This window comes from Platalea leucorodia (genome assembly GCF_965183815.1).
Source record: "Platalea leucorodia genome assembly, chromosome: 5".
Lineage (NCBI taxonomy): Eukaryota > Metazoa > Chordata > Aves > Pelecaniformes > Threskiornithidae > Platalea > Platalea leucorodia.
Window position 1 is genome coordinate 100,923,752 of NC_138827.1, and position 27,240 is coordinate 100,950,991.

General features: G+C 41.4%; 1 protein-coding gene across 5 annotated transcripts; it reads right to left on the minus strand.

The window, feature by feature from the left end:
- Nucleotides 1–599: 599 nt before the first annotated feature.
- On the minus strand, nucleotides 600–27,157 carry PRPF40A (pre-mRNA processing factor 40 homolog A). Of its 5 annotated transcripts, none has more exons than XM_082312014.1 (26): nucleotides 26,582–27,156; nucleotides 24,560–24,697; nucleotides 21,449–21,529; nucleotides 19,311–19,341; nucleotides 19,049–19,071; nucleotides 16,815–16,892; nucleotides 16,601–16,711; nucleotides 16,024–16,144; nucleotides 14,714–14,738; nucleotides 14,024–14,335; nucleotides 13,008–13,116; nucleotides 12,151–12,215; nucleotides 11,358–11,522; nucleotides 10,597–10,705; nucleotides 9,011–9,161; nucleotides 8,071–8,204; nucleotides 7,558–7,672; nucleotides 7,307–7,410; nucleotides 7,015–7,131; nucleotides 6,357–6,494; nucleotides 5,563–5,658; nucleotides 4,487–4,573; nucleotides 4,303–4,399; nucleotides 4,140–4,201; nucleotides 2,817–2,951; nucleotides 600–1,767 (listed from the first exon to the last, which is right to left on the minus strand). In XM_082312014.1, exons 1-26 carry the CDS (start codon nucleotides 26,942–26,944, stop codon nucleotides 1,675–1,677), a joined length of 3,060 nt encoding a protein of 1,019 aa, XP_082168140.1. In that variant the 5' UTR covers nucleotides 26,945–27,156; the 3' UTR covers nucleotides 600–1,674. The 5 variants fall into 5 exon arrangements, with proteins under 5 accessions (XP_082168140.1, XP_082168141.1, XP_082168142.1 ...); XM_082312016.1 differs by having other exon boundaries at nucleotides 601–1,767; nucleotides 7,307–7,398; XM_082312012.1 differs by having other exon boundaries at nucleotides 601–1,767; nucleotides 16,815–16,916.
- Between the last annotated feature and the right edge of the window lie 83 nt (nucleotides 27,158–27,240).

The following is a 27,240-nucleotide window of genomic DNA, read 5'->3' on the forward strand; positions in this document are numbered from 1 at the left end:
CAGCGCCGCTCGCCGCGGGCTGGAGCAAAGCTGCAGCCAGCGCTTCCCCAGCTTCCCATGGAACCCGCCACCGGGGAGGAGGAATTCCCGCAAGCCTCGCTTGCCCAAACTCCCGTATTTTCTCCCCGATGGGGTGAGGAGCAGCTGCTGCTCGCTGCTGGGAACCCCCAGTGCTGGAAGGCGCTCGGTGCCGAGCAGCCCCCGGGCGCGTCGCCGCAATGAGACGGGCGTCGGGCCCCGCCGCGCGCAGCAGCTTACATTTGCAGTGACAAACTTCAATCTCAGCTACTGCGCTTAAGCCTGAATCACGTCACCCCCCCAGCAAGAAATGCGCTGCGTGAACTGGGCCCTCTGGGCATTCCTGCACCAGCAGCGGCGGGCCCGCGTTAGGGAAGAACGCGCCGAGAAGGCAGCTGCACTCCCAGCCTCGCGGGCGCACAGCTTCTGCGAGCAAAGACGTGGCTTAAACGCAGCCAGCAGAAGCTAGTCACAATTTACCAGAGCCGCACAGAGTATTTAAAACTAGAAATAAATACTAGTACGCACTAGGAGACAAGGTTTAATAATTGATAAAAATGTACAAAAATACTCCCCGGGGAGGGGTTTCGGAACGCGTACCACCGCGGCCGCCGCTCGGGGCCGGCACAACCTTCCCGAAAGCCAACTGTCGGAGGCGAGGGGGGCCCAGCTCGGCCTTCTCCCGGCTGAAGGGGTGCTCTGCTGCCGGTGCAACCCGGTGCCACATTCTTCAGCAGGTTCTTAAGGCAACACATTGAAATTAATTTACAATATGATTTTTGTTTTTAGGTTTTCTCACTGGGAAGATAAACGCTGGCACGCCAGCCCGCGCTGCTCCGGCTGGGGTTTTAGGGAGCGGGAGAGGCGGCTGCGAGAGGCAGCCCCCTCTGCCGGCACCGCGACGAAGGGGCCGTCGCCTCCCCCTCAACCGCAGTCCCAGAGCTTTGAAAATTCACCGTAAAAATTCACGCCGAGACAGTGCTTAGGCACGACTCTCAGCCGGGACGTCGAGTCTTTGTTTTGCACAAAAGCTCAACACGGGTTTGGCCACTGACACCGTTCACAAAAGAGCAATTCCAATATCCGATTTCTTTTTTGCGGTCCAGATCAAGAAATGGATTCATTACTCCCCTTCCATTGCCTTCCCCTTTCCAAAATAAAAAACAAATCCATAAAACAAATTAAACCACAAGAAACTATATTAAGAATCTCTTTCTAAAAATGAAATTTTATCTGAAATTTTATCTGCCTACCCCAGCCAGGAAAGCCTGACTACCTTTCTAGGAAGGACCGTGCTACAGAGATGCTTTGCTAGAAAGGTGCCGACGCTTCCCCGGGCGCGCAGCCGAGACCCCGCGAGCAGCGAGGCGCCTTCCGCCGCGGCGTTCCCTTCGAGGGCTCCTCCACGGCGAGCAGGGCGCCCGTCCTGCCTCGCGGCTCCAGGACTGGCACCCAGCTTTGCGCTCGGAATTTCATTCGCTTTTCTAGATTTGATGCCAGGCCCGTAAGAATAGTACTTGAATGATTTATGGGGTAAAATTAAACCCACTGTTATTTCAACAATGGAACTCAGGATATCAGAACCCACGTCCTGAATTAGACATTGGTTTCTTTTATTATGCCACAATGTAAACATATTTGGTATAAATAATGTTCTCATTGATCTTCATCCAGTTGTTCCAAAAGAGTCCTCCTCTGTTTTTCCAACTCCCCTTCGCTCAGCTCGCTGCCAGAAGTATCCCAGTTCCCCTGCGGAGAGAAGCAAGGTCAGGGGCAAGAACGAGCACAGGGCAGAGGAGGCTGCTCGGCGTCGCGCTCGCCAGCGGCCCCGGGACGAGCCGGGAGGGCGAGGGGGAAACGGCAAGCTCAGCTGAGGTCCTGCTGCAGAGCGGGTCCACTTCACCGCACCCGAGTTCACCTTCGCGATAGAAGATGCCCACGTCGGGCTACGTAACTGGGTTTTTTAAAGGCATCTGGAGGCCAGAGCAGCTTGTTGTAAGAATATAAAAAGCCAACACGGGCCCACCCATCTCCTCTCGGAAGGTGGAACGTACGGGGCGTCATCCAGGAGGACACCACCACGAGCTAAATAACCAGGGCGAGGCACGTAATTCCCCCCTGAAGAGACCCCAAAAGATGCTGAGCCAAAAGAAGTTTCTATTTGCAATCAAACACTTGTACGCATCTTTGAAAATACTGCTCTAAGCCCCTTCCAGAACAAGCTGCACACAGAAGCACCCCGGCAAAGCGCGGGACCGCAGCCGTGCTCCCGCAGGCCTTCCCAGCCTGAGAAGCGCAAGAACCGCAGAACTTTGTTCCACTAAGATTTTTGTTGCGCTGCAGCAACTAAAGTGTTAGAACGCAGGTGCCACACGGTCACTCCAACGTTTAGCCAGCTGTGCTCCTGATCTCCTTTGAGAGCAGTCTGGCCAAGCGGAGGGAATAAAGAACGACAGTTTAGTCATAAATACTACTTTGTCACGGTACGGACCAAACCTCAGTACTGTCTGTAAAATAATGTGCCTCATTCACACTTTACGTCAACGAGCAACGATAGCGAGCACTTAATCAAGTAATAATCATTCACACATCAATTCAAAAAACCACTGAATGAGAGAACAGGATCTGTATGATGGAACTCTGCTCGAACACTTGGTCCTTTTTAGCTAGAAACGGAACATACGCAAAGCTGTAGCACCTTATTTAAAGTACAGCTCTAAGCTTGCATACCACACTACAGCATCCCGCTGATACATAAAGCCCAAAGCATCAGATAAGAAGGCAACGAGAAAGCTTACGGAATCTTTTCCAGGTCGTTTTTTAGTAGGAGATTTATGTTTCGATTCAGATCTTTGCCTAGCTCTATCCTTTTCACTATCTCTCTCTCTTTCTTTCTTGTCTTTTTCTCGTTCAATATCCGATTCTGGTGAATCCTGTTTAAATAAAGGGGAAAATATTCCGTATTAATGTTACATATATTAAATATTAATTTGCGGAATACACACACCTCAGAAAAGTCTGACTTCATTTCAATACAGAACATATTAAACAACTGCTGAACGTGGTTACTGATTAAGCACATCCTATTAACCAGGGCACAAGTCAGTAACGCAAAACCACTCCTGAAGTGGCTGAGGAGGAGAGAGGTTTGCTCAGTACCAGAGAACCTTCACCATTCTCAGTGCAAAGACGGGGCACGCCGGATGCCGGACAATAAATCCCTTCTGCACACAAACGCTGTTCGGTACCGTCTCCGGAAAGGGTGAAACCTGGGGAGCATTTTTCTGTGGCAGGCTGCTTGGCCACACTCGACCGCTCTGGTGTTGCTGGGCGTTTGCCAGCCCCCTGGCCGTACTGCGAGGGCTCGGGGGCCCCACTGTGCTTTTAGGCCACGTTTCACCCCAGTGTTGCTGAGCTTAGGTGACCCTCTTTGCGTTGCAACCCTTTAGCAGGAGTATCTTACTCAATGGCTAACAGTGAATATCCCCCCTCCTTGTGAACACTGTCCGCTGAAGGGCACAGCTAACTGCTAAAAAATTAGAGAAACAGAAGAATACATCAGTTTTGAAGAGTTTTGCAGCCAAGATGAGTTCAGAGACTCAAACTTCTTTCTTTACCCAGGGGAAAAAAAAAAAAAAATTCTTTGGCCTCAACCGATACACAGATTGAAAACTCTCTTTCTGCTCTTTAGGTCCTTTTGATGCTCCAGTACATTCGGTATCAGAGCTTCTACCGCAGCCCTGACACTCAGGCAGCCAAAAGGAACGATGCTTGGCGTAAGGCAAAAGGAAAGGATGGCTGGGATTCTCCCCAGCACTCCACGATAAAAGCGAACACCAAGATTTGCCACGATAAACAGCGAATACCAGGCTACTCGTACAGTCCTTTACATCTGCTTGCACGGTTGCTGTTAAACCCCCCACATTTAGCAGTCTTACATGGTTTAATATTAAAGTATGTGTAACAAAGTTATGACGTTGCCAATACCCTCCTCCAGTCTGATCTCACACAGCCCCTATTACAAAGGCAGCTGGATGATTACAGATACCTAAGCAGGATTACTGAAACCACAAGGTGTCAAGCTGTCCATTAGCCAACTCAAAGAAGTTAACTGCACTTACAGACTTGTGTCTTCTCTTCTTGCTCTTTTTCTTGTGTTTTTTTGACTTCTTGTAACTTCTCTCTGCAAACATATGGAGAAGCAAAAATATAATCAATGAAATTATAAAGACCCAGCAATAAAAGAGTAACATTAACTTGAAAACAAACAGAACAATCTCATACCAGATTCTGCACTGGAAGAACGCTCAGAAACTGATCTAGATTCTGAACGCTGCCTTTTCTTCTTTGAGTGGCTATCGTCATCCTCGGACTCCGAGCCCTTGAGATACAAAACAACGTGGTTAGCAAGACGACAGCATTACGAGGAGCTGCGGAAGCAGATCTGAAGACACCAAGAACACCTTACCGAACGAGAACGTGATCGTTTCCTGTGATGTTTTTTAGACTTTTTAGAATGTTTCTTGTTCTTTGAATGATGATGCTGACACTCGTGCTAGAGTACAAGAGAAGGCAAATGTTATCATCAGTCTATAGGACACAGCAAGGAACTGTAATGATGTTTCTTATCATCCACAAGGCATCTACAGTCAGCAGTCATTAAAAAAACCCACCAAAATCAAGCATTTATTGTATCAAAACCCATAAACAGCTACCAGTGTGCCACGTTAAAGTTGTACTAAGAAGCATTTAGAAGCACGGAAGCATACAACTTTAGGCGTGGATGCACACGGCTTAACTACCTGGATCGCTCTTTCAATGCTTCCAATTAAAGCCCCTGCGCTCAAGGTGGCCTAGAATATACTGCACCCCTTGCCTTGCCAAATTTCAAATTCTGAAATCAAGCCGTTTAAAATCTCTTACAAACTCCAGAATATGAAACAAAACACCCAAAGAGCACGTGCTGCAAAATCAAATCTCACATGATCTAGGAAAAAACAGCACCTTATTCAACAAGAATGACTTGTCAGAACTTCTGCAGCTTAACTCTTGCTGCGGCCCATCCAAAAGTTACGAATTAAACTGAACTACAACACCCTTCTGCACATCAGCAAAAAATTGGTTATAGTGGGGGAAAAAAGTACATCTGCAGAGCTTGGCATGTTCTGGAAGTTTCAGATTTGTAGTGAACAAAACACCGCAGAAGTTTCACCACATTTTGTATGAAATCACAGTAAGAAAATTTTTCTAAAATAAAACAGGAAATTTTGATGCTAAATTAACTTTGAAAATTCTTGTAGGGAAGCAGATTAAAACAATTCCGTATCAAATAATATCAAATAACTGTAACGCATTCTTCAGTTCCTTACTTTCAAAGTGAGGTTTTAATAGCCATTACTTTTACATAACGCGCAGCGTCCACTGTAACAGAAATCAGTAGAATTCTGTTAAACTCCTCTCCTTTCCCACATAATTTAAAAAGCGTATCGACTAAGAATTTTTTTTGTATATTCTCTAATCAGGAAAAAGTAAAGTAATAATTACCTCTAGTACATGCATGAAATCTTTAAATATTCTTTTTCTTTCAGACTCCAGAGTGATGTCTTCAAATGCTGGTTCCTTCACAAATCTATCCCTGATCTGTAAGAAAAACGGCAATGAAATACTAATATGAAATACAGCCATTCAGAAATAATAATGTAATATTATTATTATTATTAATAATAACGAGACATGATTTCAGCAGTTGAAAAAGCCATTGTACTGCCACAAGTCTAAACCTTTTTTTATGCCAGCTTCATAACCAAAACGGTCTTCAATAAAACTGTAACAGGTGGAGGGATGCAGAATCAGACTGGTTTTTCCTGCATATGCCATTTAAGCCATGCAAGCTTGTTAAAGCCTGCATTTTTATACGAAGTATACTCTGAGAGGAAAGGTTTTTAAAGGTTATCTTACCAGAACAAAGTTACAGACTTTTAACTAAGCAGAGTGCTTTATCTCCATTTAAATAAAGTTTGGGGGCTTTGTGCGATTAGCTTTTTTGGGGGTGGGGGTGGTTTGGGTTTTCTTTTTTTTTTTAGTTGGTTGGGTTTAGGGGTTTTTTGTTTTGTTTTGTTTTAAATTGTATTCAAATGAAAGTATCAACAGAAAGAAGTTATTCACATCAAATTTCCAATTTTACTGAAGAAATGACAGGACAATTTTTACGGGTCTAAGTTATATAAACAGAAATACTAACAGCTTAGGGAATCTACATTTCTTTATAAAAGCATTAGCATGCGGCGGCCTGCTAAGTACATTTGGAGAGACTTTCATAATTAAGTGACGATACATACGTCTTCCCAGACAGCGTCCAATTCAATTGGAGGAGTAGCTTGCTTCAACATACTCTTGAAGGCAGACTCTTTCCGCTTCATTTTGCGAGCTTCTTCTTTTTCCCTCTCTCTTTCACGGGCTTCTGCCTTTTCTAGCAGCTATATCAAACAAAAGTTGTAAGATCATTTGAAAGCTATCAAAATGGAAGAGTAATAATTCACTTTAATGCAATTTTTGGAAAGCCCAATGACAGTTAACCTGTAGAGTTTTCTACTAGTCACTCGGGCACACAGGAAAATTAACCAGTTACTTATTCTTAAAGCACGCAACTGCTGTTTCTCAAACAGAATCTAAAACAAGAGTTAATACATAACGTAAGCCAGAATTACAGAAACACACACAAATCCCTCATGAGAAAAGTTACGTATAAATGAGAGAACATGACTTAATTCCTACCACAGAATTTCTCAAGGTGAAATGTTTATGTTTTGAATAAAGATATACCTCTGCACTCTTTATTTTGGGAACCGGTATCAGGATAAGCAACTTTAAAGCACAGCATCTCTCTCAAATACTACAAAAGTAGTCACAGCACTACAGTGAAAGTAAGTGCCCATTCTTGTTTTTACAAGAGATCCATACTATAATTTTTGAACATTCCTATATATTAATACTTACACTGTTGAAAGCCAGTTTGATATTTCCTGCATCTAAAGTAGTAGCTCTTTTAGTTGAACTGATGACCGTAACAAAGTCTTCAAAAGAAGTATTCACTTCAACCACAAATCCTTTATCCTGTAAGGAAATTACTTCTTTGGCATCAGGTAAGTCAGGAACTCTCACTTCAGTGCTAATGCACATGACATTAACACAACGTGAAATCCCGCCTCCCAGTAGCAAAGAGTTCACTTGAATGATTTATTTGGCATTAAAAGAAGAAATGACATAACGAAGCATTTTCCCCTCTCACCTTTAAGATATCTTTTATTATCTTCTTTTCATCATGGTAACGTGCCTTCAAGTCTTCAACATAGAACTTGAAAAGATCAAGTGCTGTTGATCCTGACGAAAAAACTAGATAAGTCAAAAGCTAGCTCTAATAAAAGAGCTGCATTTTTTTAAACATTTAGAAAATATACAAAATAACCCTGCTCTGTTCTGCCCCAAATCCAAGACCTTTTACCTTACTTTCTACAGGGTTGGAACAGACAGTATTCTTACCAGGCTGACCAAGCATATTAGTGAATCTGATGTCAGAGCTTATGGTTGGGTACAACTCCATCCAAGAGGACATTGAATGTAATTGTCCATGCTCGTGCAGTTCATCTAAAAATAGCTACAAAATACAAGTGAAATGGAAATTTGTAGTCACTCATCATACTTCTACTTGGCTAACAGCTCGAACGGATACTCTTGACAACTGGAATCCCATTTTTGTTAAAATGGGATTGAAAAAAAAAAAAATCACACTTTTTACATGATTTCTTCCTCCACCATTCACAATGTTCCAATTGCATTTCCTTTCCATTCAAATCTATTTCCTCTTACTTTCCCCTACTCTTGCAGCTTTCTGGCAAACGTATTATACAGCAGACAAAGTGCTACAACACTGATAACTAACGCATTATACACACCCCTTAGCCTACCCTAAGAAATAAAAAAAACAAACAAACAAAGGCATAGAGTATCTAATCACATGACATGTCTAGGACAGAAAAAAAAAAGTCCACCAACCTGAAAAGATTCTCTATTTTTACGCTGCCGCCTTCTTTCTCTAAGCAAACTTTTCTGTTTTTCTTCTTCCTCCTCTTTTTCCAGTGCCCTGATATGTTCCTCAAAACAGATCAGTGCATCCTCCTTATCCATGTCTAGCAACAGATAACAACAGAGTGGTAAGAGTAAGAATTAGGCATTTCTCCCCACTAACTGTAGGAAGTTTCTTACTATGAGATAACAGCTGCCAACTGTTACTGCGAGTGGAAGCTTCATTGAGCACCAAAATACATGAAGATCCGTGCAGCAGCAAAAACCAAGCTCCCCCAGCATGGCTAAATTATCATTGCCAATACAGAGCATGGAAGCCTTTACGAGAAAAGTACTGTGGATGAGCACTTGTGCATCGCCCTGCATTGCCACAGGTATCATAAAAACACAGGACAGAGGTAAGAACACAGAGCATCTTTGTCAAATGCTTTAGCAGCTGTGTAAATGCATACGCTGCTCGTAAAATACAGGATCAACACATTAAGAAAAACGTGCTCATAATGGAAAAACTGCCTTCTTACTCTAGAAGAGTAAAAACAATGACTTTTCTAGGAAAGCAGACACAGCGGGACCTCACTCAGTCTAGCAGAAGGTAGCACAAGTATTTGCAACACAGATTACATTGTCAAATAATACTTCAAGTTTCCAAGGCTAACAAATACTAAGGCAATTCAATCCCCACGAAAAAGGTACCCTTTGCTTTATCACTAAGATTCATCAGTAATGACTTTGGAAGCTGACATCTGTTTCCTAGGAACCAAACAAGACAGGGTCCTTTATACAGGCTGCTCGGCAGCTGTCATAGCGGCTCCGGACTGGGCCAGAGCAAGCCATACCCCGTCAGGAGTCCTCACTGCCAAAGACAAATCCCTTCCCTCTTTCCTAAGAAACGCATAGACTTTTTACGTACTCTGAAGTTCCTCATCTTCAGCAAATGTAGGATTGTCCATCAGATACTGCTGAGCCTCCGACCAAGTCGTACAGTAAGTGACATTAGCCATGTTATCTAGTATGTTCTTCAAAGCTTCCCAATTCCTCTTTCGTAACTGTTTGGCTTGTTCCTGAGAAGGAAATGCATTTTTTTTGTTGTTTTGTTAAATTTGAGGTTGCATAGACAAAAATACATAACGCCTCAAGTTTGTTCTCCAAGAAAACACTAAATTAACCTTTCATTGACATGTAAAGCAATGTAATACAATTTGGACCTACATGCAGTTTTCACGCACTATTATTGCTTGCATCCACAGCTAAGCCATTTCATACTATTCTCTCTGTTCCCGACAGATGGGAAAAGCTCATGAAACAGTGCTCGTCTTTTAGAGATACTGCTAGGAAACTGCCAGTACGTTCAGTAAGCAGTCAGTGCTGCGACAAGGTACTACGGCCCACCATGCTGCTGAAGAGCAGATCTAAACCAGACGTGCTAATCGCAGGCAACTCCTTAAGCAGTGCCGTTTGGATGGCTGGCCCCTCTCTGTTTCTTTTGCTTTTCTAGCAAGTGTGGACTTGAAGGCTAGTCTCATTTGAATCAATTTCAGAAACAGTCTTGCTACACGATTTGTTTCTAATTGCCTGTCTTCCCTCTACCCAAGGATGTTGGCAAGTGCTAGCATCACTACAAAGTGAGCGAAGATGAACTGACCCGATACAGTTAGGGCCAGATCCTGACAGTCGGCATGGCAGCACTGAGGTTAAAGGAAACACAGCTCTCTCTAACAAGCCCATGATAGTTTCACAGTCTGATTCAGAGCAGTTCAGAATAAAAGCCATCATATAATTCATTAAAATCATACCGAAAGTTAAACACATTGCAAAATTAGCAGCAACCTGTCTCAATAAGAACAAAGACCTTTCAAAGAAACTGCTACTGTTCCTGCCATACAGGGTCAGATCAGGGGTTCATCTTGTCCACCAGCAGACCGCAATGAACTAGGGAAAGATAACCGGAGGGATCTGCTCCTAGCATGCTTGCCCAGCTTCAGTTTCCATGAAATTTTGATCTCCAAACCATTACCCGGCAGCAGTTAGTTCCACAACTTCAGTTGTGTACTGTGCAGAAACAGAACTTCCAATAGTTTGTTTAGGTAAAGATTCATCACCTTCTGCCTGCTAACGTTATTATACCCCTTATGTACTGTATAATGAGAAATAAAGAACAACTGTCTCCAAATTCACCTCTACAAAACCAGTCATAGTTTTGCAGAGTTCCACCAATGCTTTTTTCTTTGTCCCCCTCCTCATCACGCCTTTCTAAACTGACGAGCCCCCTCTCTACAGTGTCTCATAGTTGATAAACCTTGTCTCCCTTCCGTTCTTCTGTCTTTCTCCTTCGGGACTGACCTGCACCCTGTAAGCAGTATATGGTTCACAGTAATGCAGCAACATTCTCATGTGGTCCTCCGTGCCTTTCCTACAGATTCCTCCCCGTCTGTTTGCATTCTGACTGTTCACAATTTACAGATAACAAGTGGAAAAAGAGGTTTGAAATAAAGTTACCTTCTCTTTCTTAGACAGAAAAAATAAGACGTCTTCATAAATTTCAAGACGATCACGCTCAGATATTGCATTCCAGACTTCCATCTCCCCAAACATTTGTTCAGCTTTTCTGTACAAAACAAAGAAAAAGCATACAATCATTTATTGTTGAACACTGACTTAAATTGAACCATTGGCTTGCTTATAACTCTGTTATAAGTAGTAATGCTTTTGTATGACATCTCCCTAAATTTCTGTCTTGGGCAACTTTTCCTGTGACAGCTTTCTCTCTCTTATAAACAGAGGAAACTCCTCTCCACAGAAGTGCAAGTTCACCTGCAGTGCATTACATTAGTATTTTTATCTGAGGGCTAGCACATGTTCAGGGCACTGTTCTAGCAAACATCGTAAGAAATCAGATATATGAAGTTTTCAGTGACAGGCTTATTAGATATACCTCCCTTTGGCCATGAACTTCCACGAACAAGCTATCAGAACTACTTTGTTCTTAATGCAGACGTAATATAAAACTCCTCTCGGTGTTATATTTTTACTTATTAGAAGCTCAAACCATTATCATCAGCACACCACCCATTTGAGTTGCTTTTCTGCCTGCATCTATGAAAAGGAGAATATTTCTGTTCTTATAAAAATTTTAGTTACAGGCTTTTCCAGGCTGAGCACATACAAAGGTTAGCATTGACCAAGAGCAAGCCAGCAAGATTTGATTATTAACTTGGCAAGCTAGTCAAGGCTGGAACTTCATTTAAGATCAGTCTTACTTGTATCTTGTTGTGGATGTCATCTTTTCATGGTTTTCAAGAAAACGCTGGAAGGATTCTTTAGCTTCTTTGTATTTTGATCTTGCTTCTTCTTTCTCTTCTTTTTCTGTTTGAACTTTGTAAGCATTAAAGGCTTGCTTTTTTTCACTTAATTTTGCCAAAGCACTTCATATCAAAGAAAAAGAAAACAACGTCAATGATACAGAAGGGAATTAAATTGGAAAAACAAAACCAAAAAGCCAAAAGATAACAGATTTGAATAATCCAGATTTTTGAGACAAAATGAAACATAATCTAAATGGCCAGTCATCACACTGTCTCTCCCTCAGGATTACGGAAGATCATTTCAAAATAGCAATAAAAATACGCACTTAGTAATAAAAGCAGTTAATAATAAAACACAAGCTATTATCAAGCCTTCAGGCTGCATTTACACATTTTGCAATACAATACTATTTTCATCATGGATATCAACTGCTTTTCTGCCAATGTTTATAGCAGCCAACCATTTAAGAAAGTAACCTAGAAAGTCTTTGGCTCCATCATTGTAAATGAGTGCTTTTATTCCCAAGAAAATAATTTAAAGACCATAAAACACAACAACTGCCACAACTTTTCCAAATGAAAAATTAAGCCTAGGACTTGCAACATAAAGAACAAAGCTTCCTGACAACAGTACACATTCACAAACACACAAATATCTATTAAAACAATCAAAAGGTACATCGGTAAAGTCAAACTACCTCAAGAGGTATTCGTGTAGAAATGTAATGAGGAAAGAATCAAGCCGTACCTGTATCTAGGATCATTAATGATCATTTTCATAGCTTGCTCCCAAGAAGCATTGGATGGTACTCGCTGTGAAGACATTAAATCATTAACTAATTAGATATGGAACCAACATCCAACAATGACAGATTCCTTAAAAAAATAGCCCTTACAAAAAAAAAAAAAAAAAAAAAAAAAAGGCACTACACTTTTGAGGTTAAGACACCATTCTTTGTCACAAGTTTTTTTTAAATGTTATTAACAGTCAACATGGAAAACAAAACAAGGTACTTTGGGGATTATTGCTTTTCTACAATAATTTCTTCGGGAAGTTTGTCTACTATACAACTATGTTGACTCACTAGACAAAACACAAACAGATCCCATATATTCTGAGGGAAAACCAAAGCCAGTCTCATTTTACTCCAAATTCATCTCCATCTTTGCAACAAAGATAAAAAATTGAGGGCTCAGACAATCAGGCAACACTTTTATCAGAAATGTACCTCGCTGTCAGAGAAAAATATTGGCAACCATGATTTCCACAACACTTAAATACAGTTTAAGAATTACTACTTCATAGCAGGGAAAAAAATGTGTCTTTAAATCATACTAGCTTATGGAAACACTGCAAACTAAATCTAACAGTTTGTCCTTTTTCCATATGCACCTCTACACTGTGTGTCTCTGAATCATCTCGTGAAGCTGTCTGTCAAATCACTCATCATTCCAGTTTGAATTTTGGACAAAGACCAGATTACAAAAGTCCTCTTCCACAACAGTGAGAAATTCTTCACCAAACAAACCAAAAATGTCTAGCAATTTCTGACAAATGCCATTTTTGTAGTTCAATAAAGCATGAAGAACAGCTGATTGAAATACCTTTTCTTTTAACAGTTCTTTAAATGCTTGCTTTGCTTCTTCCTTTGTATTCCATGTATAGGTTTTTTTAACTGGTTGGGCATCATCATCCTCTTTCTTTGAAGCAGCACTGTATACAAAAATTAATAATTTTGTTATTTAAGCATTTTCTTTTCTAAGTTAGAGCCACTGAACAGTCATAAACCACCATAATCAGATAGAATGAGGTTTTTAAATAGCAACTCAAAGAAAAATGGTAATGCTACACATTATAAACACCAAAATTTGTACAAGACTTTTCCTTACAGACACCATACACAACTGAAAAAAAAAAGCAACCTATTTCAGAGAAGTACTATCACTTATGCAGTTGGCTACCTGCTTGAGTTATCTAGAAATTATTCATAAAAACATAATGCTGAAATTTAGCAGGAACATTTTCATATATATAATATAAAAATACAAAGGGGAGTGACTAAAAATATGCCTCTTGCCTTTAATTATCTCCTGATGACTATAATGCCCCCAGCGTGTTTCTTTTTTGCTTGAATGATAAAAATCGTAAGCTATAATTCTCCACATAATCAATTCTCCATTATTAAAAAACAAAGGATCTCACTTCTGGTGGAACAGGTAAAGATCTATTTAGTATTGCATTTTCTTCTAACGATAGCCAATTGCACAGATCTATGGAAGAGGAAACATCCAGGGTGAGCATATAGTGCCACCTTGGGAAAGTCTTACAGCTATCGAAAAAATCATGAAATGTTCAAGCCACTCATGTTCTCTGTAGGGTTTAAGAGCTTTAGGAGAGGGCTGGCAAGGGGAGGGCGTTAATTTTTCTAAAAATAGATTTAATACTTCTTCCTCTCTTTCTTACTCATTATTCTTCTCTGCTGCCATTGATTCACGCTCACGTTTCACTGAAGAAACGGCTAACTGTCAAAGAAGCCTGGCCACCTACAATCAAAGATAAACCAGATCCTAGAAGAAATACAGAACTGCAGCAAAGCCACATGCTTCGTAATTTCACTTACTCTCCTGAAGCCTCCTGCTTGGAAGAGTCATCTGCTGCGTTAGCTGCAGTTTCTCCGCTCTGTTCCTGCGCAGCGGGTGCAGAAGTTGCTTGTCCCTGTTCCTCAGCTGCGGCTGTGCCAGTGCTCTCATTTTCTACCACGGAAGCTGCAGCAGATTCGCCTTCGGGGGCTGTGGCTGCTGCAGAAGTAGCGGTGGTGGTAGTAACAGCCGCAGCAGTTTCAGCAGCAGTTGCGGCTGTGGTGGTTGCGTTTGTTGCCTCTGCTGCAGCAGCTGAGGCAGATGTTGCTGGAGTTGAGTCTTCGGGCTTTGTGCTATAGGTATCAAAAAACAGGAGCAGTCACATAGAAGCATGGGACAACTTAATGGTTTTAGGGAAACCTGTGGTTTAAATAAGTTAGTAAAGTACAAAATGAGGGGTTTAGGCCTAGTTACAAAGACTGTATTGCAGAAGAACACAAAACAGTCTTAGAGAAAGGAAATGCTTTACTGAAACAGGGTATCTATGTAAATCAATCATTTCAGTTAAAAAGAAATCTAGAATATGTTTTTTTGAGTTTTTATATATTAAGCCACTATTTGGAATGAAAAGCTGCAAGGAGAATGTTTTAAGATTCAAGGACTAGATTCCATTTTTAAGAAACAATAGGGAGCCTAGCATAAAAAACATTAGCACGCCATTAAAAACATACCTGTTTTCTTCAGCTTTAATCATTGCTAGAGGAGAAAGGGGAAAAAACAATCAAAATACAGCTTCAAAAACAGTTTATATATGCATGGTAAAAAGTTACTGTTAACATGATTTAATAAAAGTACAGCTTTAAATATTTTTGTTACTATCAATAATTTTAATATTTGTGTCCTTTAAAGACTGACATCAATTCAGACTAAAACTAAATTTAGAAATCCCATTAAATAAAGATCAGGGTGTATAAAAAATGACTTCTTGGTTTATTATTTCAACTTTAAAAGACTAGTTTAAAGAACGGATAAAGTCAGGTCTACTGAAACATATCTTTCCTTCTTTTTTTATTCTAACAGTCACAGATGCCTACTCTTCGTGGTACTTTAAATTCTCAGTTCTTACCCCAGCTGATTTTGTAGATTATTCATCAAGATTTTATTTCCCGTACAATACCAAACAAAACCGTGCTAAAAGTGAGAAACAGGAGCACGGCATCACATGATGTTTGTACAAAAGGGGACACTGCCTTTCTGATACAGATGGGCATTAGAAAAGTTACTAATATTTTTGCCACATCATAGTTTATCAAAATAATTTTTGTCAAAAATTAAAAGCACATTGATACCTAAGCAAATCCTTACACACAATTTTGGCTTTCAGCAGACAGCCAGTACTACTGCTTTGAGTATAAAGTACATTACTGTTTTCAAAATTCTTCTAAGACACCGAAAGAAAATGTAGTTCTTACTCAGTTATAAGCTATACTGTATTACAGAAGTTCAGCACCCTTTTACCCTGGTTTCCCAAGTGAACGAGGATTAGTTCAGTCGCCCCTCTGCCTCTCATCTTCCCCCATCAACCTAAACCCCTTCACAAATCCTACTAAGTTCCTACAAGTTCCAAAGGATTGGCAGCTAAGTAAAAGTCAAATCCTACAACAGCCCTAAAACGAAGAAAGACTTGAAGCATGACCTAGCGCTCAGGCAGAGTGCGCACACAGCCCCGAACAAGGCACAGCGCCTTACATCCCAATTCAGTTCTTGTTCAGGGACACGAGGGGGAGCTGCTGCTGCCACGCAACTAGGGAAGAACTAAGGGGATAACGGCAAAAGGGATGGTGATCAGGACACCGGAGACAAGACTGCTCCAAAGAAACCTCAGACTGCATTAACTCTACTACACACAGCTCATTTCAGTAGATTTCACTTCTAACAGAAGTTTAACTGCTATGCTTTGACACCAAATTTTTGCCAAAAGTCACACATATGCACAGCTGCAACTCGCTGCCACCCTCCCTACTCATTTTTGTAACATTACCTTCAAGATCCTCAAGCTCTTTGGGTTTTGCCCAGCGCGATTCCTTTGTTTGGGAATTATAATAGTAGGGCTTTCCAGAATCAGATTTATACTCTTTCCAGGGACACTTCGACAACAATTGCTAATGGACAGAAAACAAAAACATAAAATCAAACTTACAATGGTGTTTTTAAAATTAAAAGGATAGCTAGAAGTGAGCCACAAACACTGCGCCAAGAAATAACTTAAAGATCAGTGAATACAAGGCGTATACTGTCCAACGAAAATCCCCCCTAGTGATAAACAAACACATTACTTGTCTAAATATCAAGGACTGCCATCTTTTTAATAAGGAAAATTTATCTAAAAATTGAGGAAAACCGTTGCAAGTTTTGTCCGTTCTGCAGCCTCAAGTTCTACCAACGTAAGGAGTGCAATATAAACATTTTTTCAACATTTCTCATTTGAAGAGTTCGCTTCCACAGTGTGTGCGTGGGGGAAATCTATCAGCACAGCTCCTCCTGCATGTTATGCTAGAAAATTCTTGCGTTCACACAAACTCACACAGCACAGTAAACTTCATCCGAATTTAATTTACCTCAGCAGGTGTTTTGAGATCATCCGGCTTCTCCCATGTAGACTGCTTTGTTTCCGTATTATAGTAATACGTTCTTCCATCAGGTGATTTGTGTTCTGTCCACGTAGATTTCTACAAAAAAATAAAAGAAATCATTAATGATGAACAATAATTGCTGACCAAGATGCTATCAAAAGCCACTAAAACGTTAAATACAAGCGGAAAGCAGATAAACCTGTTTAGAGTGCTCTTCATTAGCAGAACTGTTGGTTGTGGCAGTTTGCTGGGCTGCACAAACTACAGGATGTGTTGTCTGAGGGCGAAACAAAACAGAGCTCTGAAAAGACATTCTGGTTAATATTTGTTTTTCATTTGAATGTGTGTATTAAATATACTAAGTAATTCAGCAGCAAAGACAGCAAGCCAAAATCTAAACACATTTAAGTCAGTATTGTTTTCAAGAAACTACTTCTTTGTGACAAGAGCTATTAAGAGTCTCTCACACACCCCTCCCATTCAGCAATCCAAGACAGGCCATTACCATCAGAAAAGAAAGCAAAAGTGAATGTGGTCAGACTCTAACACCTTCAAGTGAAAGTCCCAGCAGCACACCACGGTTTCAAAACTAAGAAAAATTTGCTTCAAGAAGATTCTAACTTCAAGAGTTTAGTGTGAATGCAGGAGTACCCTCCTACTGCTTTTCATCGACAGCTTAAATAAAGTCTCCGAAATCAGAATACAGCTTTAGCCATCTACTCCGTTTCAGTTACTGGATAAGGCTGAGGCAAAACAACTTCCTTATAGGTCCAACTGCCTTGTTTAATTACATATAATGTAGATCTCATAGAAATAAAAGGACAACTGATACTGACCGATATTTAATAATTAAGCTAGGTACAAGGTCCCCGAATTTTGAAGCAACAACCAAAAGAGAACGGGGTATCTTCGAGGCCACGTGACTATTTTTACAGATTCCGCCTCTTTGTTATCTAGCCAAACTATTTTCTTCATCGTCTTAAAAACTAAAGGTAAACATCTAGGATATCTTCTGAAGATGTAATTTAATATTTACAAAATTTTAAACAGAAATCTGATAGTGACTGAAAGTTATTCATGGTCATTCAAGCTGCCATGAAGCACAAATTTAAAATTTGAGATTACTTCCAGACGACCTGCCTACCTCAATACAAAGTTCCATTAATTCACGACTCAAACGTTTCAATATTGAGATATACAGCACCGGTTCTGTTCCATCAGTGATTCCCCATCTGATGGAAAGGTGGAAGAGTACTAAGAATTACCTAATGAAGTAAATTTGACCCGCAAGCCACCTTCCTGTTTACAAGTTCAATCTACATTAAATCACCTTCCATGCAACCTACCCAATATTTATTCCTACTTAAGCTACTGAATTATGCTATGTTCCCACAAACACAGAAGGAGACACTAAAAAGCAAATTTCAAATTATGTCAAGACTTTGGGAGGGAGAATTAAGCTAAATTACCAACGAGCAGCAAAATGGATGAAGTAATAATAACCATTCTTTTGAGCTTGTACTTTATATTCTTCAAAAACCACAGTGATGTTTTTGAAATTACTATGGGTAACTATACAGGCTATTCTCTTTTTATTGTTAGAGTGTTTGGTATCAAAACTCTCAGTAAGCTGACCATGCTAATAAAGGTTCCAATAAATCACACAGGACTGAACAATACCAGAACCTTGACCTGGCTTCTCCTGCTAAGCACAGCTGCATTAAGGAACAGCACGGCAGATTTAATCACGGCCTACCGAATTCTGCTCTACGTATTAGAACTGCCAAAGCAAAATACTCATTCACATGTAACAGGCAAAAAGTTACCCAAACTTAAGTAAAATAAAAATCTGCTTATAAACTGGTCACTGACACGGAAGAACAACAACCAAAAAAAAAAAAAAAAAAAAAAAAGAGAAACACAGAAAAAGAAACAACCTTCAGTCGTCTTCAGCACAAATAAAACCCCCACTCTACTCTGAGTAACTATCCTGCCCAACACTTGCAAAGATTTAAATCTGAAAACAGTCAGCTTTCAAGTAACATAGGTACGTAGGCTGCAATTCGCTTGCTGCTCAGGTATGGCAAAAAGACCTAAAAACACCACAAGAAACATCTCCTATTGCTGTCCTGCATACAAGAACTACAAATACAACTGAAATGCACACCGACTTTATTTCAAGCCTAAATTTCTTTAAACAACAAAATACCACATTCACACAAAAAGATCATGAAAGCTGTATGTACCTGACAAATAAGAAACACATTTGGAGCTATAATCTTAACATTAATTACAGCCTGACAGTCAAATAAGCAAAGAAGCTCCATATAAGAAGAAAAATAAGATACAAGGTTTTCTTTTAAGCCTGTAAAGCCACATATGCACAACACCACATTGCTATTACAGTCTTCTAGAATTTTGGTTTTCACTTACTTGAGTTCCAGGAGGTGTTACACCTAAAAAATAAAATTAAAAAAATTAATTTTATAAAAGGGTTTGGTTGCTTTATTTTTCTATAAAAGACTCTAATTAATCAGTGTTTGAAAGAAAAAAGTTATTCTGGGAATCAGTGAAGATGTCAGGTACTGAAACGCTAAATCACATTTTACAGAAAAGTATAAATTTTTTTTTTTTTAAATACTTCACCTGATTTTGGTGAAATATTTTGAAATGGTAACAAATTGTTTATACTTACCTACTTGTGCATCCATACTGTTCACCCCTGGCTGTAGAAACAATCAACAGATATTTAAGTACTGAGTGCAATTGTAATTAAATCATCAATAAATACAGTACATACCCAAACAAGTGCTTTCAGCAACAAAATGCTCTACTGCCTTAAATACAGATTCCTAGCTTCCCATCGCCCACTTAATCATTACTGCTCCTTAAATACGTGATTAGGAACATCAGAAAAGCAATACATGCAATAAAGGACACCGGGGGGTCCCTTGCCATCTTTCCAATACACATCTTTATCTCCAAATGATTGAGTTGGGAGGAAAAAAACTGAGATTCTGAATTTCTGCTGGAGTACCTTAGTGGGCTTCTGTTACAATCATGTGGCATAAGCCTTTGAACATATTAGTGTTGAATTTGTTGCATTCACAAAACTGCTTGCAAATAACCAAAGCTCTTACAGATACCCTTTTTGAAATTCTTTCAAGCTAAGGAAAAAGATTAACAGAATTCAAATAGAGTTTTCCCAGTTTCTTTCTGTAGACAAAAATACAGCTCGCAGGTTTATCTTTTGGAAGGGTTTATCTTTCAGCTCTCTTCTACAAACTTAATTAACAGAAAACTCCTCAAGCAAAAAAGTAAAATCTGTTATAAAGAGAAAAGAAATCCTATTTCATGACTTATGTTTGATATTATCCAATAGGACTATACCAGGTGAATCATCAACGAAACGCAGGCCTTTAAAGTGCATTCTGTATACTGGAAAAAAACTCAGCTACTCTGTGTGCGTGCATGTGTCCCTGAGCATAAGTACTGTCACTTAAGCAAGGCCACAGTTAAGTTTGTGTCTCTAGTAACCAACCCTTCTGACACGCTTCTTTTCTTGTGCTTATGTTTACTTTTCCAAATTCCATTCTAATTTGCTGCGTATTGTAAGAGCGCTAATCTGACTGAAATAATCATTTTTAGGAATTACACTGGTTCTAACCAGCTTTCTGGGAGTAAACACTTCTGTAGGTCACAAAACAGACAGTGAACCTGCACAGGCACGACCTGATGGTGTCTGATAAAGCCCAAGCACTAAACTTGTGTTTTTCTCCACTGTTAAGGTAATTAACATCCTTTCTGTGGCATGAATTCTCAGTCATCTAGCACACGTCCAGGTGACATTACATCCTTTCCCTAACAGTTCCTTCTCTCCTTATTTTGCAGAAACTTTGTAACTTTGTGATTTTTCTTTCATTATTCCACAGGGCAGATAGACTGCTTAACACAATACATCTGGTTACACATAGCGTATTTAGTATTTAGTAGATGAATTAAAGATCTCTTTCAGCAAACCCTTAATGAAAAAAAAAGTGGAGTATTAACCAACTTATTTTTAAAAAGTCAACAAGAGAAGTAGCAAAGGTTTTGTGCTTAGCACTACAGAAAAATTCAGAGTTCTACTTGGAGATGTAGTATCTGCATGGTAAGAAAATAAAAAATAATTTATTTCTAATTTATTTCTAACTTTAAGTGGAAAGAACTGTTTCTAAGTGGATCTCCTACAGTTACTTTAAATCCCTGAAAAGATTATGTTAATAGGAAAGAAATTTAGCCTTTTCCACTTCAGGGAGAGACTTCATCTGTAATGTCTGTTAACTCTTCCCTCTCCATTGCCACCCAAATAACTTCTTCATACCTTTACTGATTTCAGCAAACTTTACTCAAGATCTCAAATGGGCTGAATTTCAGAAACTTCAATGAAAATCAGAAATATCCTAGTCAGACATTTATCCCTCCCTCCAAACAGCCAGAGTTCACACTGGTTCCTGCCAAGCTACCAGCAGGTGAGGGACAAGGGAGGAGGCCAGGGATGCAGCAATCATTACGGGAAGCAGAATTTGGACAGAAAAAAGAAGGGAAAAGCAAACACAGACACAGAGAAGAGTTTAAAGACTAATGAAAATCCACAGGACATCAAGAATCACCAGCTCTACCTCTTGCAGAAATCTTATTTTTTACAATAATTCAAGAGTTAGAAAAAACCTCATTGCAATTAGCAATACCTTTTTCATAATCCAATTCAAGAAAAGGCATACCCATACTGAAGTAACAACAGCAACTGACACAAAGACCTTTTAAAAACCAGAAAAGTTAAGTTAAACTCACCGGAACTGTAGGCTGCATAGCAGCTTGAGACATGTGAGACATCATCATTCCAGGCATTACTGACTGCATCATTCCAGGCATCTACAATTAAATAGTATTTCAGATATATTTTATGATATTTTAAACATAAAACATGAGGATTCTTTTATTTTTATTTAAAAGCAATTATCTGGTACTAGTTTTCAATCCAAAAAAACCCTTTTAAGTACTTGGTAACAAAGAGTAAGCTAAGTTTGTAGAACTCTGATTCCCTTTACTATACTCCTACAAAATCGACATTAGGAATAACATGTCCACAGTATTCCAAAGTCTGATACAAAATATCAATAAAGGCGACCATTTAAACTACGAAACAACAGCAGCAAATGATAAGAGGTGTGATCTGTTAATAAGCTATTACTGAAATCCTAAGTTAAACCAGGAAAAATAAAGGTTGGGAAAGATTTCTGCAAAATTCCAAGACAACACAGAACAAACTAAAGAAAGGAAAGGTAAACTCAAGAGTCTACGACTAGTTATGCTCACATTTTCTTCAACCTGTCTCCCTTTCCTCTTACCTCACAAATAGGAAGAAACACTTTACAGGGATGCTAGAAGAATGAATTTCTGCAAACAACTTCAAGATGAAGAGAGCTATTAAATTTAAACATCAAAGCTCTAAAACAATTCTGAACTCTTTTTTTAAAGGTCTGGGGAAAAATCCTTAATATAGACATAAAATATTAAACCATGTAACAGTGTGAACTTGGAAATGGGGACACATCACACTGCAGAAATGAAAAGTTTGAGTCTAGACTTGTATCCGAGTTTGTTGGGTGGTCCGATGAGACCAAATAAACCACAGAACTGCTACTCAGATAAGCTAGCTTTTGCTCAAATATTTATGCTTATAGTCTCAAAGGGATAGTTATGCAGAACTTATGCATCACTGAAGTGATGCACTGAAAAGATGTAAAAAATGCTACTGAAAAAGCGTTTAATACCTTGCACGCTTCCCATGGTTTTTACCGATCCTGGCTTTTAAGAACTAACAAGCCATTAAAAGAAGTGGCAAAATGAACAAAGGATATAATTTAGGTCATTAAGAACATGAACTTCTGGCCACTCATCCCAAACAGGTTTCGAGAAGTCAACCCCCTTCAACCTTTCAGTTATGCCCCTTTACCTTTATTGTCCTTGGCAGGCTGGCCAAGTGACCCCATCCCCCTGTATCTTCAGGGAGCATCAGGTTACCACTCTCCTCATCTTGCATCTTGTGCGGAGAGAGGGATATGTGGTAGGGCTACTGCTCCACCCTCAATCCACAAGGTTTTCTTGGGAGGGTGAGGGAGGAAGGAAAGACTGGAAGGCGGCCCCTCCTATTCCTCGCCATCCTGTAGAAGCAGGAGAAGAAAGCACTCTTGCCCCACCGCTACTTCCAACTAAGGGGGCTCTGAGCGCGTGAAACTTCTTAAAAGCCCTGGCTCAGGTCCTGAAGAAACCCTGCACACTGCTCGGCTTCTGCACAGAATCATAGTCAGCAAAGGAAAAAAAAAATGGGGAAGGAGAGCGAACTCGTTTCCAAAAGACCCTCCTCTGAATGATGCTGACAGAAGGCCGCTGCTATTCTCTACGCAAAATACCTGTCCTACGGGGGTTCACCTCAGAAAGGAGAAAACAAACTACAGAACATCCCATCCTGCAAAGCCTCACAAATAAACCTCCGATATCTGCTGGAAGAAAGACCTTATCGTTCAAGGAAACGGGCCCACATGAGCTGATACTTCCAGTACAATAGTTCTGGTGGGAGAATATCACCGTCCTGTCCCATCCTTAAGGCTGTAGGGTAACTGAGCCAAATATCTCTGCCATGCCATTTATACTTAGCTTTTTACTCTACGTCTACCAAAAAGTCCCGAGTTCCCTACATTGCTCATTAAAATATTAAAGACTGAGATATTCAATATACGAGTGAGAACAGTGGAACAGAAGCTACAAAAGAACTGTTAAATAGAGCAATAAAACAGAACTGCTATTTAAGTTTCTAATGAACACACACAAAAGCTCATGCTATTAGCTATCATGCTAATGGTCAAATCCTCCTCATCTTTTACAACTGCATTATTTTTACACCAGAAGCTCTAACAGGCTGCAAAACCATGCTGAAGAGATTCCTACCAAGCCTTTATACACCAGCAAAAAAAAAAAAAAGACGACATACGTCCTATCTAAGGTACTGCAAAGGAAGACACTGTGTTGCCAGCATGACCTTGTGGGCTCTTCTCAAAGGGTTAATCTTTCTTGCCATCCTCTGTCTACTCTGGTTCGCTCTATCCCTCTGGTCTAGTTGATGACACTCAGTTTCTACTTATGCAAACCATCATTACAAGTAATATCACTAGAACATTTATTATATCCAGAAAGAGAATTGCTTCTTTTAGAGGTTCAGAATTTAATCAGAAACCACACAGGAAAGGACGTTTTATTATTGAAAATAAAAGCTTTAAATTTGCAAAAAGCACAGATACGATTCTGGCTACTCTACCTGTCAACCCAGGTTCACACCTGTCAATCTGAACGGCCAAGTTTATTTTTCCATCACACGACACTAGAAACAACTGTATATACACAGATTTATAAACCACTCCCTAGGATTCAAGAAGGAATTCTCTAAAAAAATTCAAAATGTAATTATTTCTTCCCTTGCATCTGCCTATGACTTTCATCTGTGTAGACGTATGAGTTAGCCAAGAATTAAAGAAACGTGAACTTCTCTATCATTACTACCTCTAAAGAGAGCCACTACTTTATGTTTCTAGTATTTTTTAGTAACACAACCTTACTTCCTCAAAAACTAAAGAAAACTACCAAAAAGCTTTAATAAAAAACAAATTATAGGTTCATACCTACAGCTATTTACAATTAAAGCTACATGTGAGGTGCATCAATTACCTGTTACAAATGAGAAGAGGCTATGCATGGATAGGAACTATGGCATAACATACTCTGAATTATTAACCTTACCATGTGAGAGCTACTGTATGAGACTTACCTCCCTCAGGGGTTACCTGACATCATTATGGGAAGAAAGAAAGAAAAAAAAAAAAAAAAAATCTTGTAAAACTGCTTTACCTGCCCCATTGGTGGTCCTCCCATGGGGGGCATCATCTGAGGCATCATACCATGTGGAACTGGCGGCATATTTGGTGGTCTCTGACCCATGGGGTGCATTCCCATGGGAGGATAATGTGGCATGCCTGGGTGTCCCATCTGAAAGACAGCAACAAATGAGAAAAATCAGCATGAAGCCAACTACCCAAAACCCCTTAAAAGCATTAACAACAAAGAGACGCTCAACACTGAATAGAAAATGATTTGGGCAATTTTAGATCGATACTGCAAAACAGCAAGCAAGATCATTCACCCTTCCAGGTCCTCTAGAGCCAGAGTTAATCATAATCAACAAATCCATTTACAATTTCAAAACCAACATCCAAATGAAAAAAACTCTCCAAAATCTTTCACCTTATGGTTTGTCACAGCGTTGTGGTTTAACCCCTGTCAGCAACTGAGCACCACACGGCTGCTCACTCACCCTCCTCCCCCAGTGGGATGGGGGAAGAGAATCAGAGGAAAAAAGTAAAGCCCATGGGTTGCGATAAAGACAGTTTAACAGGACAGTAGAGGAAGAGGAAATAATGATAAAAGAATATACAAAACAAGTGATGCACAATGCAATTGCTCACCACCAGCTGAGCGATGCCCAGCCCGTCCCCGAACAGTGATCGCTGCCCCCCAGCCAACTCTCCCCAGTTTCTCTACTGGGCATGACGCCATAGGGTACGGAACAGCCCTTGGGCCAGTCTGGGCCAGCTGGCCTGGCCGTGCCCCCTCCCAGCTCCCTGTGCACCGGGCAGAGCGTGGGAAGCTGAAAAGTCCTTGACTCAGTGTAAGCACTGCTGAGCAACAACTAAAACATCAGCGTGTTATCGACATTATTCTCATGCTAAATCCAAAACATAGCACTATACCAGCTACTAGGAAGAAAATTAACTCTATCCCAGCCAAAATCAGGACACACAGAAAAACATACTAAATTTAGGAACGCAACTATTTCTGCACGCTCCTCCGTACAATTACAATTAACACAAGCAACCATGTGGCACAAAAGTCAATCAGAGAAACAAAATATCTTCTACTCCTGATGTCCAACGCTGAAATAGCTTCTACACTGACTACCATCGCCGTCTCCGTGTTTTCCTAAAAACCCGAATCCTGTTGCTGTTCTAATGCTCAGCATAGTCACACTGCTAGTACAAAAATGGATAGGGACATTTTTTCCTTTTTTTTAATTACCAAAACATATTAAGAGCTTTCTATTCTAGTCAGAAGCAACAGCTTCTAAGAGTACCTTAGGATAAACACTGGAAAGCCTTTTTCTTTGAGGAACATACAACTTAAACGTATAACATATTTCTGTGTGTGTATAAGTAAACTAGTTTATTAATATGAAAACTATTCTTAAGCAAAACATCATTTTTGAAAGGTTCTTAGCAGAAAAAAAGAATAAGTAATGCTTCTTGATTTGTCTAAGAAGAATTCTTTCTATGTTCTTTTTTGTGCCAGAACACTCTCTGAAGCTGGGAGTGGGTCGTTCACACAAAGAAATCACAAACAACTAGAAGGGTTTGAAACTTGTGAAGGCAACCCTCACCCCCGGCCACATCCCTGAGCCTCACAAGAGGCGCAGGGACAGCCTGCCTGTTTGCCGAGCCTCGGCTGCTGCCCCAGTAACTCAGGGCAGAATAACGTTTCCTCAAAGCCTCCCCAGCCCCTCCCCCGGGTGTAACCGCGTTTTCTTTTACTTCCCGAGGGACCCGCCGGGCAGCTGCCGTCTGCCGCCCACCAGCCCCTCCCTGCCGCTGGCGGTGGCGGGGGGGTCTCACAGCGGGAAGGGCACCGGCTGAGCCTCCGCTCCCCTCAGCCGGGCAGCAACGCGCCGCCCCGCAGGACCGGGGGCCCCCCCGCCTCCTCACGACAAAGGGCCGCGGCCAAGGCGAGGCGGCCCCGGCCCCAGGCACTGCCGAGCGCCGCGAAGCCCGGCGGGGCCCGGAGGAGCGGCGAGGCCCGCCCGCTCCCACCGCCCCGACTCACCATGAGGGATCCGCGGTCGACGCCGCCGGGCCGCATCGAGGGGCTGAGGAGGCTGCCCCCGCTGCACCTGCCAAGAAGCCGCCCTCTGAGTGGCTGCCGCGACGAGGGGCCAAAGGGCATGAGTGGCTCGGGCTCCCCGCGGGGCGGGAGCAGCGGGGCCAGCAGGCTGACTGGCTTCCCGGCCGGCCAATCCGGGCGGCCCGCCAGTCGGGTGCTCTTCGGCGATTGGTCCGCGGCGGAAGCGACGGGCCGGACGGCGTCCCCCGGCGTCAGCTGCATGAGGGGAGGGGGCTTCGGCAAGGAGAACGGGAGCGGCTGCGGGGAGGCGGTCGCCGCCGCCGCCGCCGAGTCCCCACCTGACATCCTGGCCGCCGGCCCGGCCGCGAGGAGCTCTTCTCCGCCTCTCCTAGCGTCGGTGCCCGGAGCGGCTGGCGGCGGCAAGGACCGGGCGGATGGAGAGAGGCCCCGCGCTGGGGGGCGGGGGGCGGGAAAGCCGCGGAGTAAAGGCGGCTAGCCGGGCCGGGCCGGGCCGGGGGCTCGGCGGGTCTGCGGCGAGCCGAGGCGCCTCCCGGCGAGAGCGGGCCGCTGCCGGCGGGGGACGGGGCGCGGGCCCGCCGAGCTGGCGCGGGGGGAAGCGGCTGCGGCGGGGGCCGAGCGCA